This window comes from Oncorhynchus mykiss, chromosome 5 (assembly GCF_013265735.2).
Source record: "Oncorhynchus mykiss isolate Arlee chromosome 5, USDA_OmykA_1.1, whole genome shotgun sequence".
Classification (NCBI taxonomy): domain Eukaryota; kingdom Metazoa; phylum Chordata; class Actinopteri; order Salmoniformes; family Salmonidae; genus Oncorhynchus; species Oncorhynchus mykiss.
In genome coordinates, this window is record NC_048569.1 from 80,187,902 (window position 1) to 80,203,137 (window position 15,236).

General features: G+C 41.5%; 1 protein-coding gene across 1 annotated transcript; it reads right to left on the minus strand.

Annotated features, from left to right (window-relative positions):
• Window positions 1–4,483: 4,483 nt before the first annotated feature.
• On the minus strand, window positions 4,484–10,018 carry LOC118964650. The gene is made up of 4 exons (XM_036978496.1): window positions 9,739–10,018; window positions 5,941–9,490; window positions 5,676–5,751; window positions 4,484–5,412 (listed from the first exon to the last, which is right to left on the minus strand). Exons 1-4 carry the CDS (start codon window positions 9,795–9,797, stop codon window positions 5,261–5,263), a joined length of 3,837 nt encoding a protein of 1,278 aa, XP_036834391.1. The 5' UTR covers window positions 9,798–10,018; the 3' UTR covers window positions 4,484–5,260.
• Between the last annotated feature and the right edge of the window lie 5,218 nt (window positions 10,019–15,236).

Consider the following 15,236-nt stretch of genomic DNA (forward strand, 5'->3'; position numbering starts at 1 on the left):
GCGGACCAAACTGGATTTATTAGAGACAGATACTCTTCTGATAACATTCGCCGTCTTTTTGAAATTATTGATCAAGTAAACGCACAGAAGACCCCTGTCCTACTGGCTTCACTGGATGCTGAGAAGGCGTTTGACAGGATGGAGTGGAGCTTTCTGTTTTCAGTCTTAGAAAAGTTCAATATGGGCCCAAATTTTATTAAATGGATCAAATCACTATACTCTCATCCAAATGCCATGGTGACTACTAATGGACTGAACTCTGACAGATTCCCTCTGGAACGGGGCACAAGACAAGGGTGCTCGCTGTCCCCGCTGCTCTACTTGTTGGGGGCGGAGCCTCTGGCAGAGCTGATAAGGAGCAATCCAAGTATTATGGGTGTTTCTGCAGGCGGCCTGCAGCACAAGATTTCGCTTTACGCGGATGATGTCTTGCTCTACATATCCAACCCTGAGAAATCCCTCCCTCTCATTTTAGACACAATTGCTCAGTATGGCAAGTTTTCAGGTTATAAGATCAATTTTAACAAATCCACTGCCTGCCCTCTCAATATTACACTCACCAGCTCTATGAAGACACTTTGTCCTTTCCAATGGAAAACACAGGGGTTTCAATACCTCGGGATCTTCATAACACCAGATCTGAATAGCCTTTTTAAGGAAAATGATCTTCCACTCCTGGACCAAATCAAGAACGATCTCCAAACCTGGATCTCCCTCCCAATTAGCTTAGTAGGAAGAATTAATGTAATCCGTATGAACGTCCTCCCTAGACTGAACTACTTATTTCAGATGCTCCCATGCTATCTCCCAGTTTCCTTTTTCAAAACAACTAACCAAAGCGTCACCAAATTTATATGGGGCAATAAAAAACCTAGGATCAAGTTTTCCACTCTATCGAAACCTGAATCTAAGGGTGGTCTTGCCCTTCCCTCCCTTCAATTGTACTACTGGTCTGCCCAAATCCGCAACATGCTAACATGGATCACAAACAGACAAGAGTCAACGTGGATTCAGATAGAAGCCCAATCCTGTGGTTCATTGCCCTTAAGCTCAACTATATTCATTAATAACTTTAGTGAAGTGGGCAACATAGCCAAAACCTTTGTGATTTACAGCACCCTACTAGCGTGGAGGGACTGTAAGAAATACCTGGGCATTTCCTCCCAAATATGTTCTCACTCGCCTATAGTGGGCAACCAAGACTTGCCAAAAGCCCTGAGGGAGGGAACTTTAATCTTTGGCATACTCTAGGAATCAGGACCTTTTCAGACCTATTTCATCAGAAAACCACTACAGTGAAATCCTTTCAAGAGCTCTGCAGTGAATTCGATGTGCCAAGATCCCATTATTTCAAATATCTTCCAAATTAGACATGTCATTTCCTCATTTACCTCCGAGAGGAGGTTTAGAACTCAGTTGAATGAGGTTGAAACCCTTCTTGTCACAGCACAATCCATTAAAGGCAAAATATCTTACATCTATAGAGTCCTTTCTGAGAAAGGAAGCTCCTCCTTTACTCCTTTGAAAATAATCTGCGAAAAGGACCTTGGTCTGACTATCAGTGATGAGTTATGGGCGGAGGTTTGCGACAGGGTATACTGCTCCTCTACCAGTGTAAAAATGAAAGAATCTAATTACAAATTTTTGTACAAATTTTATTATACTCCTTTGAGACTCCATAGAATGAAAACAGATGTCTCCTAACTGTAAAAGATGTACCTCTGAAAGTGGAACCTATATGCATGTATTTTGGAGCTGTAGGGAGATTGCTAGATTCTGGCAATCTACATACTGCTGCACAGAAAATACTAGAGGTACAGTTTGATATGACCCCGTGTATCTATCTTCTTAATGCCCAGCAGGACTTTGTTCTTGATCCTGACAGAGAAAATTTGCTTATGACTATTACATACTTTGCTAAGAAATGTATTCTTCTATTGTGGGCCTCTAATACCCCTCCTACATTTAAAATGTGGATTGACCAGATTGTTGACTTTCTTCCTCTTGAAAAGCTCACTTATGACCTCCACAAGAGACAGCCCAAGTTTGATAGACTCTGGTCTTCACTATTCAACTATATTTCAAACTGGACAGAGTGAACGGGGTGACTAGGGAAATGCGCAGATACATGTTGTGTAAGGTACTGTAAAACCTAAAAACGAATTATTGGCCCGTCGTCTCAGCGAATGCTTGAAATAGCTGATAAGAACCTTGATAGTGCTGCTGCAAGTGTTAAATGTTTTTTTTTGTGTGTTTTTATTTTAATTTCGTTTTTGAGTACGTGTGCACCAAGGAAAATAAATGCTTTTATTTGACTTTATCATTCATTTTAATTGTATTTTTATTTTTTCATATGTATTATTATTTTTTGACTTTTTCTTTTTTTAAAGCCTGTGAATGTGGAATGTGTTTTGTTGGTTGATTGAAAAACAAGAACTTCAATAAAACTTTAAATTGAAAAAAATAAAAATAAAATAGCACTGTTCTAATCGTCAGATCGCAGGTATTCTGATCTTCACTGTCCATGGTGCTGAATCTGGCTGGGTAGATTAGTTTGAATGCTGAAAACTTGTTTGCCTACATTTAAAGGCCCTGTGAAGTCAAAATAATTTGATTTCATATTGTACAACAGCTGATGAAACTAACACTGTAAATGTGTTTTACAAAAATGTGATCGGGGTTGCTTCCTGATAGTTCTGGTTGAAAATACGGAGCATGTTCCTCTGCCCAGGCCTTGCTGACACTTGCCAGATCTTACACTGCCTGGATAGGTATTTTGTGTGTCAGCTAACCACATCATATGTTATAGCAATCTGTCAGTCGATGACACAATGGATGACTTGGCACACAACCATTGGTTGATGCACGCAACACCTGAGCAGGGACACATTCTTTTCACAGCACTTCAATGCAAAGTAATTTTCGTAGAAGGTTTGGAGAGCATTTTCACTAACCCTTTTCCTAACCTTAACCTCAGTTTCCTAACCTGCTACGAAAAATTCACTTCGATATTGAAGTGCCATGAAAAGAGAGTTTCTCACATCTATACAGCACCTTCTAATCAGCAGGTTTGCATGTGCCAGAATTTTGGCTTTCCATGGCGACATCACCATGTGTAAATTGGTTTATAGACCAACGACAATGAGAGTGCCAATAACAGCTAGTTTTAATTTCCCCTCCACACTGACCACTCCCAGACAGTCCTAGCAAAATTATTGCTTGAGAAAGTTTTTTTTGCATTATAGTGACTTCTTGTGGTAAAATGTCAAACTCACAACTAAACTCATTAAAATGGAGGTTTTCTTTACCCTGTCTTATCAAACAGTGCAACATTTGACTGATGAAATAGCATTCTTCTAAAATTCTTACACTTCTAGATGCAAAATACAAGTCACTATTCCAATACTTTTTGATTCCGCCATTTTTGAAATACCATTTACAAATATGAGCGTAAATGTAACATTTAACATTTCAGTTAAAAACCCTTTGGATAATATCAACATTAATTACTTAACATCTTAACACATACACACCATGTAAATATCAATAAACAGAGGAACACATGCTACAAATAGTTAGTGACTACCTACCAGTCAATTAAATTAGATTATTCAGAAAAATAACATTGTTATAAGAGACAAATTGCCTTTAGACAACATAAATGACTGCATCTGGACACAGGTCAAAACTACTCTGCCGAGCTCAAGTTACCAGCTATGTATGGTTTCAACACTTACATTTATTGAGTTATTGAAAAGTATCCTACAAACATTGTTCGAATGTGAAAGTGATCAGGTTTTCTGAAACAGGTGTGTTTGTATTGAAGAACCCTGAGATTGTGGACAGTAGGACTTGTGTGAACAGGTGTGAACAGACTGAAGATAATGATGTTTTCCTTTCTCTGTCTTTCGAAACTCAGGAACAGTTTGAATGTTTTTTTATTGTAATTTAAACAATGGTATGGATGATTAAGCTGGATCTTTCTCTCTGAATCAGGAGTGCACTTTCATTCTCGCAATTTTTCCAAAAGCCCAATCTGAGCAACCTTTGCTATAAACCCTGTCTTTCCCATTGTTGTTTCAAAAGTGGAAAATGATCAATTCGATAATCACACATAATGGGCATTTCACAGCCAAGACTTTTGATCCTTCCCATCAAGGCCATGTTGGCCAGTTTAACCTTCACCCGTTCCCTCTCTTCCGGAGTCCTCTTGGAGGTGCACTCCACAGTAGAGTCGGTCTCAAAGGAGATGGCTGGGACGTGAGTGAGCAGGTGGCCCCCAGCCTTCTCCTGGGCCATGGGCGTGGGAGTCTGCAGGACCAGCCCGTGCGTCGCTTGCTGATGTCAAAGGTAAAAGCTAAGAGGATACACACAAACATTGACCATATAATGTAATGTTGTTACATGTAACTAACTAGCTTGACTTGCCACCGTGTGAAACATGTATGCTACCATATGTTACTAAAAAGAGCTGACAATATTATAAAATGTAATCCAGGAGTTTATGTTTGAATTCTGGTTCTCTCACAACACAAGTCACTCAGAAAAGCATCTGTAGGCAGAAGCATGCTACATGTACATTTGGCATTTGAAAAAACTACAGCTGTGCTATGCTACCGAATGCAAAATGTATCTGTATCATAAAAGTGTAGTGCAATATTCCCTTTTTTGCCACACACACATACTCTCTCTCACTAGGGACAAATGTTTTGGCTACTTGTCCAGAGAGGTTTGAGCTTTAGAAGTGGATCTGCAGCAAAAGTAGACCTTTATTGTCATCTACAGGTCAAAGGTCAGACTGGCATTCAGTAAAATGTAAACATGGGCGATCCACAGAAAATGGAAATGTGTGTGTTTCTGTTTGAGAAGTTAAACCAGTTAATTCCCTTATAACTGAGTGTCCTGCATCATGTATTATTTTATTGGTTGTAAATTAAATACGGTTTATTTTACAGTACATGTATTTTACACTGAATCATTGATATCTGGTCGAATGTTGGTTGTGGGACATAACTGAAGTACTATGTGTGTGTGTTCAATGAATCACACTGTTTGTGTGTGTGTGGGTGGGGGTGCATGTTCTATACATTATTCAGGACAACATTACTTTGTTTAGCCTACACCGTGACTCTGACTGCATAATAAACTAAACTAAATATACTATGTATTTTCTAATCAAATGTGTTAACAGGGCAACACAAATGAAGACAAAGGCCATCAATTCAATGCAAATATTACTGTATTAAAGGAAATTGTTGTATTAAGCTTGCTTTGAAAACCGTTTGAATGGCTTGGATAGGCCTATGGAGATGGTGGAAAACATCCTGATTAGAAGGGGACGTTTGCGAGGCTTCTCCTGTTGAGAGGTGGAGGGAAGACCCTCTGGGAGTCCAAACGTGGCAGGATGTGCCACTATGTTGGGCGACAGAAGAGAGAGAGTTGACATGCACTTTCATTTAGAAATGATGGTATATTGTATTCTTAGTTTCAACTCATTATTACTTTCACAAATAAATGAGAACCAGAATCTTGAGATTTGGAAACTATAAATAATTGTACATAAGAGATTACTATCGATAATATATAATGTACTGTATATAGGGTTTAATATTTTTGCAATAGCAGCTTTGTACACCAATATCTCAAACAGTAAATGTCCTGCTGTATGGACTTACACATGATCTCTTCAGCAGTAGTCTGGTCTTTGGATTCAGAATGGCGGGAATTCTTCTTGTTTCCCATCATGAATGGCTAAAACAAAAACATGTCACAACAACTGTCACAGCAGAACAATCTCACGGTAATAACGATCACATCTTACACACCAGCACAACAAGATTTATAAATGGTTTTGGAATTAATGGATGGTTTTACATTTTCTCTAAATAACATTGTTTACTCACATTGACACAATTGTTAACTTAAATAAGTGTGATGTACCTTTAAGTTGAATTTCAGTCTGGCAAGCCTTTGTAGGAAAGACAGCTTCCCTCTGGTAGCCTTCACATCTTCAGCCATGAGAAGAGCTTCTGGCCTGGTGGCTTCGAAAGATGTTCTTGAGGCTGCTCTTGATGCCTCGTTACAACTGTGGAGAAGCTCCTTGCTCAATGACTTCACAAGAATCCTATTGAAAGTGGAGTCCTGAGTCGACACGGCCAGTTGGAGTATTTTCTCTGAGCCAAACTCCTTCAACAGATGTTTGTAGACGGTGCTGTATACTTTGTGACTCTTCAGGTTCTTGGGATAAGCTTGGGTCTCAGAGCAGCCTGACCATGCACAGAAGGCAGCTATAACTTTTGGAATCAGGTCTTGTGACGTGCGTGTGACGTCAGTTGGGTACAGATCAGTTTGGGTTTGTATTTTTGACAGAAGTCTCACCACTAACATGCTGATGAGGCCGGTGAAGTCATCATCACCGACTAAGTTAACAGTGGATGGGGTTGAAAGCGAGGCAACATCCGGGCTGGTTGAATTCTGATCACAAACAATGCTCTGAGGTACACCGAAACAACTGATGGTATCCCTTTCCTCAGCATCTATGTTGTCCTCAAAGCCTCGTGCAGCATTGGAGGTCCCACTTGTTGTCATGCTGATGGCGGAGAAAGATGGCAGAGGGTAGGACTTACCACTCAGTAGACTGCCTATATCAGTTACAGTTCCGGTTGGAGATGACCCTCTGCTTTGTGCATCAGAAACCACAGAGTCCATGACCTGGCTTACCATTACTTTGGTAAACAGGCTGACTGTGTCACTAAATGCTGATGTAGAAAAAGAACATGAAATCCTATCTTCAGATACGCTAGCCGGCACACTAACTCCCTGAGCCAAACTCATTGAAGCTGTAGAGGGCATAAGGCTAGGAAGCAAGAGGCGCTTCACAGACTCCTCTGCAAAAAGCTGAACCAGCTTGTAAGCTGTGGGCTTCCCCACCGTCTTGTCATTCCTCTTCAGCTCAGTAAGGACTGTATCGGAAGCACTCTTTCCAGCCGCCACTGTCAGAACCAGAGGGGTCAAGTTGCTCTCAGAAATGATGCGGTTGACTTGGTGAGTAAGATCACGTGAGAGAGCACCAATCCTACCCTGAGATATGAGCTCCTCCAGTCTTGCTATCGCAGCTGTTAGATCAGGGTGGAATGCAACCTCCCCTTCTTCCTCTGGATGTACCTCCTTTATGATGGTATCCACTATTGCAGACATGCTTTCCCTGGCATCACACACCAATGTTTTTGGCTTAGTAGATTTGCCCATGTCGATGACTGAGCATCTCACAATGGGCTGAGTAATACTCTCTGGTAAATCAGAAGAGATGGGAGTGCCAGGGAGTGAAAATTCCCACTCTGACTTCTTTGATCTGGCAGATGAGGATGACAACGAGGAGGAAGAACGCTGTGGCGCTTGATAGATCAGTTCCTCACCACATTCACTGCTTACCCTTTCAACATCCTTCAGCATCATTCCAACCACATTCTCTATTTGTGAAAGCGCAGTCACCGTTTGGTCAGATTTTGACAGCTCTTTCTGAATTGAAACCAGAATATGGCTGAGGGTCTTTTTGGCTTGAGCCGTTGTTGCTTTGACTTGATTTTGCCATGTAAAATAATTCCTCATCTTTGTCTTCACATTGTGGTAAATAGTATTTGCAGTTGTCCAGATCTTCTTCTCAGATACTTCCAAACCAGACTGTGAGCCTTTGGGTGTGGCCTCAGTGTACTCTGAGGTTTTCTCATCACTCTGTTGAAGCATAGAGTCTGCCTGCCATAGAGTAGTAGAAGACTCTGTGGGTGGGAAAAGGCTCTTCATGTCATTTGTAATTGATCCAACGATTTCAAAAGCAGTTATATCTGTATGCCTTAAGGAAATTGTTGATTTTGCTGGCAACATCTGAGAATCTGTCTGGCTGGAACTGACTTTGCTGGGAAAGCTACTGACTGATTTGATCAGTATTTTTCGCACTTCGTTGGTAGCGTTCATCTGGAACTCCTCACTGGAGAGTTTCTCAATGACTGAGGCTGGAGTATCTCTTAATCCTTCCAACCATGAAGAACCAGACACAGGCATGTCTTCTAGATAAGACATGACACTGTCCAAAAAGCCACAGACTTCAAGGGAGTTGTAAGAGGAACCCTCTGCAACAGATGATGTGCATTCCAAATCTGCCACCTCTGACCTATACATGGTCACAATCTGGGACAAGACCTCTTTGGTGCAGGGCACCATGTTGGAATCCCAGAGAGACAGTAATGGTTGAGAGTTCTCACTTTGGCATTTACGGAGAGAACCAAGTCCTGTTGAGTTGACCACTTGCAGTATTGCCTCACTCTTACTGGTTTCAGGTTGCTCTGGTGTTTTCTCTCCTACAGAGTCAGTTGAATCACATCCATCAGATAAAGAAGATGAACTACGTTCTGATATAGGGGATTCACTCCTACATGGGGAAGGCAAGCTCAGGATTGAAACAGGCAGATCACTGGAGTCAGTATGCTCCAGAAGCACAGCACTGGAGTCAGCTTTTTCCATAAGTTCTTCCCCTTGGACTGGAGCTCCACCCATTCTGAGGAACAATGTCTCCAGCTTTGCCTGAAGTCTCTCGCAGAGTCTACGAGCTGCATGGAAGGGTTTCCGCTTTGTCGTACAGTGTCCCACTTGGGTATCTCTCTGGGTGCTTGTTGGCTGATCTAATTCAGCATACTGCACAATGTCCTTGACATCTTCAACAAAGTTATCAATTATTTGTGATGCCTCAGATTCTACTTTGGTCTGTATGAGCTCAGTGGCCGCAGAATCAAGGATCCTGTCAGATGGGCTAGATGCATTCATCAAGCTTGGAGTGGTACTAAACGAATGAGAAGGTTGAACCATACCAGAGATATCGCTCATTAACCTTCTCACAAGAATTTCACTCACAGCCTTTGAGGCTTTGGTCTTGAACTTCACACTAAACAGAGTGCCAAGATTTTGCATCATTGCTTTGCAAGATGTACATATTATGTTCAGCTCCTCTGGAACAGGAGAGTCTTCAACATCCAGGTGCTCCTCTACAAGGTCACTGCCAGATGCCAACATTTTAACTTTCACAGCCACTTCTCGAAAAACCTTAGCCAATTCCGGATCTTCTTTTTCCAATTCACCCACCATCTCTGCGATAACAGTCATCACTTCTTCTGTTGCAGGTGGAATGCATGACTCTAATACAGAGGTAGAGCTCTGGTCCTCTGGGGTGGTGTGATCATCAAAACATTTCTGGACCATGTTGACCATTTGTTCAGCGGCCTGGGTACCAGAAGAAATAGGGGATGACCGCCCTGAAATGGCTCTGCTGATGGTCGCAGAGAGGGCAGAGTTAAGCTGTTCGACCACCACCTTGATAAGACCAACAGTCAGCTCAGGTGGGCAAGAGGACAGGATATTATGATCAGACAGTTGCTCCTGGACACTTTTGATGATTCTGTCCTCTGTCATTCCCAGGAGGACTTTCACTGAGGTCTGGGAACTTTAAAACGAACAAGCAAAGCATGATAATTCCTGTCTTAACTTGGCAAATCGGTCAAGCGTTGTAATTTTAGTATTCTAAATATCTACATGTCCTTTTGATCGCTTTACATGCTCATTCATTTGAATATGCTCAAAGGCTGATACATTACATTTTGTACTACATCAGATAGAGTAAATTGCATTAGCTAACACTGGGATAGATGATCTTGGTGAAATCCATACATGAAAACCTTGAGGGGAACATACCTCTTAGAAGAGGGTGTTAGGGACCTGAGATGTTGAGCCCCTGTGCCGCCCTTATACATTTTCTTCGCCAGATATCTAACTTCCTGGATGAGCTCCAGTCTTTCCTGATCAAAGGCAGCAAAGGATCTTGCACTGCCACCCCTCTTGGGTGAGTCAGTTTCGTCGTCAGCAAAGTCCTTTACCCCAAGTACGCGGGCCAGGGCTGGCAGCAGGATCTGCAGGGTGGTCTGTGCGATGAAGGTTACAATTGTCTTGCACAATTTGGCAAGCTGTTCCTTCGTCATCTGTTTTGAACAAACAGAACAAAAACAGTCTTTTCAATGGAACTGTGATGTAAAGTATTCTAGATCGAACAGAATGCATTTGATCAACATTGTTATTCTTGTCTGTGACTGAATTCAAAGTTTGATGAAGTCTGACAGAGAACATGACTAACAGAATATGACTTGATGGCTAATCTCTGAATTCAACAGATCATTGACACATCAAAGGTCAAAGGCAGGTAGGGAAACTTACAGGGTTTTTTAGTCCTTTGTAGATTACTTGCCACTGCCTAGACAATTTAAAATAAGTGTTTTAGTTAGTGTTTAGTTCCCACTGCACAATATTTCATAAATGTTGAACATTACAGAATAACTTTTAACATACTCATCAGTAAGATTGCGCAGGAATGAGATGAGGATTGGGTAGGAGTATTCCATCTCATCCTTGTTGCCTGGGCCGAATGCAGCCTTAACAGCTTTCTTCTCCAGGAGCTCAATTACAGATCCTCTATCCAGGTGTTTATTCCTGGAGACTAAAGATGTGATTGCCGTAGAGGAAGTAGAAACAAAATTAAAGAGAAATCAGACGTTTTATCTCTTAATACTCTGATTTCATTGTTTAAGGGTTTTAGAATAGGCCTATTTTAATAAAGCTATCTATGTGACCTTTCTTACTGATTACAGTAGACTACAGTTTCATTGAAAATGGATAGCACAACCTCACATCACAGACAGAATAGAGAAACAATGTAGTACTACAGAGGTAAATCTCTGACCTGCATCGTTGTCAGTGCCCAGCTTCCTTGACTTCTTGCCACTCCTCTTACTTTTTGCCTAGGATAGAACAGAACAGATTCCAGAGCTCAAATGATGGCAGACATGTAACACCAGGGCCCGTATACATAAAGTTCAACAGAAAAGGTGTGGGCTCAACCTTGCCCAAATAATTGTATTCATTATGATCTCAAATGCAAAACTGATCCTAGATAAGCACTCCTACTCTGAGACAATTTATGAATAGGCTATGGGCCAGGTCAAAGCAGCTCTTAAAACACGTTTTGAAAACAGCTACTACGTATGTTGTTATCTGAGATATATAGATATCTATGGTATGACTGCTATCAGGTACAGAGTGTAACCCAGTAGGCCTATTATGTGCTCTGTCACTCCTGCCATCTTACCTTCCTTCCCTTCTTGGCCTCCTCTTTGGGTATGGCCACCGGTTCTTCCTCAACAACTTCCTTTCCTTCCCTCTGAGGATCACCCTCCTCCCTCTGTGCTACCTGAAGGACAGACATTCCAATAAGTAATAATATGTCAATGTCAGAGTAGATCTGTGCAGAGGACATCATAAATAGAGCTACAGCCATATCAGCGCTAAGCTGGTGACTTTATAAAGAATGGTACATTTGCTTTACAATATGTTATAGCTTTTTACAAGAAATATCTGCTTATATTGCTTTACCCTTTTTTACTTTCCCCCAATATTGCATGAAGTAATTTAGCTTACCCTTTCTTCATCCATTCAAGCTATTTTATATCTCAAAAAGCATGTCCTTGTCTGTGTTGGTTACATTCAAGTTGAGTTCAGGTCGAGAGTGAGGACAATATTGCAGGCAGGGACTGTAATTTAGGGCTACATGATACGTCATGGAACGTTAGACCTTTATGACATCACAAATAGTATTTTTAGGAAGAGCGCGGGAAAGGTTACTTGCCCACTCAGTAGGACTAGCTAATATTGACAGAAATTTCCCCGTCAAACGTTTTCGATTGCCTACCCCTACGCTTTCCATCGAACATGGTCCTGCCTTTGCAATATTGTCTCTCTTGTGGATTTACTTACGTATGACACGTAGGCTTACTGTGTCGGATCAAGTTGATTGATCTGTCCTAGTCAGCCTTAGGTTGAACCCAAAATCTTCTGGGAAATATTTGTTAATACTATTCATTTCAATATCGTTTTATTCTTTGATTTAGTCCCAATCCAATCCTATTGTTGGCTGCCAATCCCCACCAAATATGTCATTGTAGGGCATACTGTAGCGGGAGAAAGTGAGAGCTGCAACGCGGACGCGTTCGGTGGCTCCTTCAGTGCAGAGGCAAGCGCGTATGCCAGTGCCACTAAAGCCCGGGCTTGTGAGGCAGTAGTCTACAACGCTCACAGGCAACACCTTGTCATTTTATTAACTCACTAGAATTACCTTGTCTTCTTCATTCATTTCGATTGCACTTCCTTTCGTGGTGAAATTAGTTTTGATTACTATTAACTTTAATCTACAGAGTTAAAGTGTTTATGTTGCCCACGTTATCATGTGATGCTGTGAGCAAACAATTTATGCCCAGCCTTCCTAGATAGGCCTGGGCTGCATAACACTATGAATCTGGGAAAACATAACACTTAAAAAAAGTTTTACAGTGCAAAAATAGCATAGGCCTACTTGTATACTATTCAAATCCACACTAAAGCCACACCTCTTCACACAGACGTACCCAGATTCTGTTGTTTTAGCTTTAACCTCTGTTAAATTCACTTCCCTGGTTAATCTGTCATCATGTTTCGTGTTCTCCATGGTTAATCTGTCTCTTTGTTTAGTGCACTTTAATATAGCCTGTTTACTTATTTGAATGTTTGATTATATTGCTTTTTATCCTGCAGATTTTGTTGTGGATTTAAATTGACTTTGGGTGTCTTGAAAATCACTTAAAATAGCACTGTTGGGGATCACGTGACCCTTGGACGAGTTGGCCGCATGAACTAAGAGCTCCGCACAAGTAGTTTCCAATTCCTAATCTTACCTCCACTCCAAGTTCAAACTCATTTAGCTTTAGTAAGAAAAAGTCATGGCGGCGACACTACAGGTGACATTTTTACCCGGACTCGAGTATTAGCGACGGAAAAAGCCTCCAAGAAGAAGCTAGCTTCAGAAAAAACTAGCGCCATTAGCCAGGAGCAAGAGAACCCGCTCCCCCACGAGGCACAACGAATGCCAACCTCGCACTCTGTCGAAGACATCCATTCTGAGTTGAGATCCCAACGTACAGAACTAAACACTAAACACGACATATAGCCGATATCCAGAGACCCACCCCCTAAAGGTCATTATAGCCGTCCAATTTATATTTATTTTCCTTTAACTGAGAGGGATGGGCTGTATAGCCTAACCTAGGCCTACTAATGTTTCAGCCTACTTTTATTTCCCTGTTTTTTTGTTGTTGTTGTTGCTATTATTACTTGGGGTTCCCTATGTCCCTCGGGGGAGGTATATGTAGGCTTGGCTATTGATTTTATTTTTCTCCCCTCTTTTACTGTGGTCTGGACGAGGGCAACTATGTTATTTACTCAATGCGGGGTGGAGAGGATGAGGCATTTCTTTGGTGGGGAGAGGGAGACATTGTGCGTTGCTAACTGTTCCCGGTTTTTGTTTTATTCGGAACACAGAATTGAGACTGAGCGGGGGGGTAATAGATCCAACGGGATGTGTCGAGTTGTTTGGGAACTCAGCTGGGGTGTTCAGAGATTATTATTTTATGTACACCATTTATTTTCCTTTTATGTGAACGCAGCTGTAATTACTATCCATTTTTACCCAGCGATGACTTGCACTAAAGTTCGATTACTGCTCGATGACGATGACTAGTACCTTGAATCTATTGACATGGAACTGCCATGGTCTAGGGCATGCAATAAAACGAAAAAAGATACTATGTGCTCTAAAAAAGGAAAAAGCAGACATCGCTATTACAAGAGACACACTTCTGTGATGCTGAACATGCCAAACTCCGCAGAGCTTGGGTGGGACAGGTGTATTTCTCATCTTTCAAATCAAACAGTAGAGGCACAGCCATACTTATCCATAAAAATGTTCCATTCATAATTGACAAAAACATATCTGATCCGGAGGGGAGATTTATTTTGATAACTGGGTCACTATATGGTCAACCAATTACTATATTAAACATATACGCCCCTAACACAGATACTCCTGCCTTCATGTCAAAAATTATAACCCTGTTCAATGAGCATTGTGTCTCCTTTGGCGTGGTGGCCAGACATTTTAATTGTACCCTTAACCCAACCCTAGACTAATCATCTCAAGTCCCCACCACAAATCCTAGATCTGCAACTCTCTTACTAAAGAGATGGGACTGATAGATATCTGGAGAGAGACTAATAGCTCATCTATGGACTATACATACTACTCTAATGTCCATAACACCTACTCCCGTATAGATTACATTTTTATCCCAAAGAGTTTCATAAATTCAGCCACTTGTACAATCGGACCAATAGCACTTTCAGATCACGCCTTTGTCCACTTCCGCTTTGACCTCTGCAAAAACATCCCGAGGTCAAAGAGCTGGAAATTCAACACCTCCATGCTATCAAACGAAGCGTTCCATACATTAGTAACTACATGGATAGACAACTACACACAAGACAATAAAGATTCTCCTGTTTCTCCGGCCACAATGTGGGACGCTGCTAAAGCCACACTAAGAGGTCATCTAATTGCATATGCTTCCTCTAAGAAAAAAGCAATGGAAGCACACAGGCTAGATCTTGAGAGGGAGCTGGAATGCTGTGAAAAAATACATAAACAATCACTAGACAGCACCTCCTGGAGTCATCTTAAAGCATCCAAAGCCAAACTGAATTTGGACTACACTCGGGAGATAACTTTAAAAAAAATCTTTACTAAACAGAAATACCATGAGTATAGCAATAGGCCCAGTAGATTGCTTGCTTACCAATTAAAAAGGAGCAGTCAGAGCGTACAATCATGGCTATCCGAACAGCAGAGGACGAGGTCACATATGACCCAAAAAAGATCCATTTAACTTTTCATGATTTTTACTGCAAACTATATACATCTGAGAGAAAACACACGGAGGCAGAACTCCACTCTTTCCTAGAGGGAATCTCGCTGCCTAAACTATCAGAGACCGACCAAGAAGATCTCAACTCCCCCTTCACTCCTGAGGAGATCCTGGAGGCAATTACCTCCATGCCACCTAATAAGTCCCCAGGCCCAGATGGATTCCCCAGAGAGTTCTACAAAGCTTTTTGGCCCCAGCTCAGCCCTATCTTCATGCCAATGCTGGAGGATTTTTGCAAAAACTGAGTTCTCCCAGACTCAATGCACACAGCTCGCATTACAGTGTTGCTTAAAAAAGACAAGGACCCCCTATCCTGCTCGTCCTTCCGGCCCATAAGCTTGTTGGATTTCGACT

Bases quoted from the DNA above. Each gene is read 5' to 3' on its own strand.
- LOC118964650 (XM_036978496.1), bottom strand. From the start codon at position 9,797: ATGTATAAGGGCGGCACAGGGGCTCAACATCTCAGGTCCCTAACACCC. The intron at 5,752-5,940 runs GTACATCACACT...TTTTTGTTTTAG, and splicing joins GACTGAAATTCAACTTAAAG to CCATTCATGATGGGAAACAA. The intron at 5,413-5,675 runs GTAAGTCCATAC...CGCCCAACATAG, and splicing joins TACTGCTGAAGAGATCATGT to TGGCACATCCTGCCACGTTT.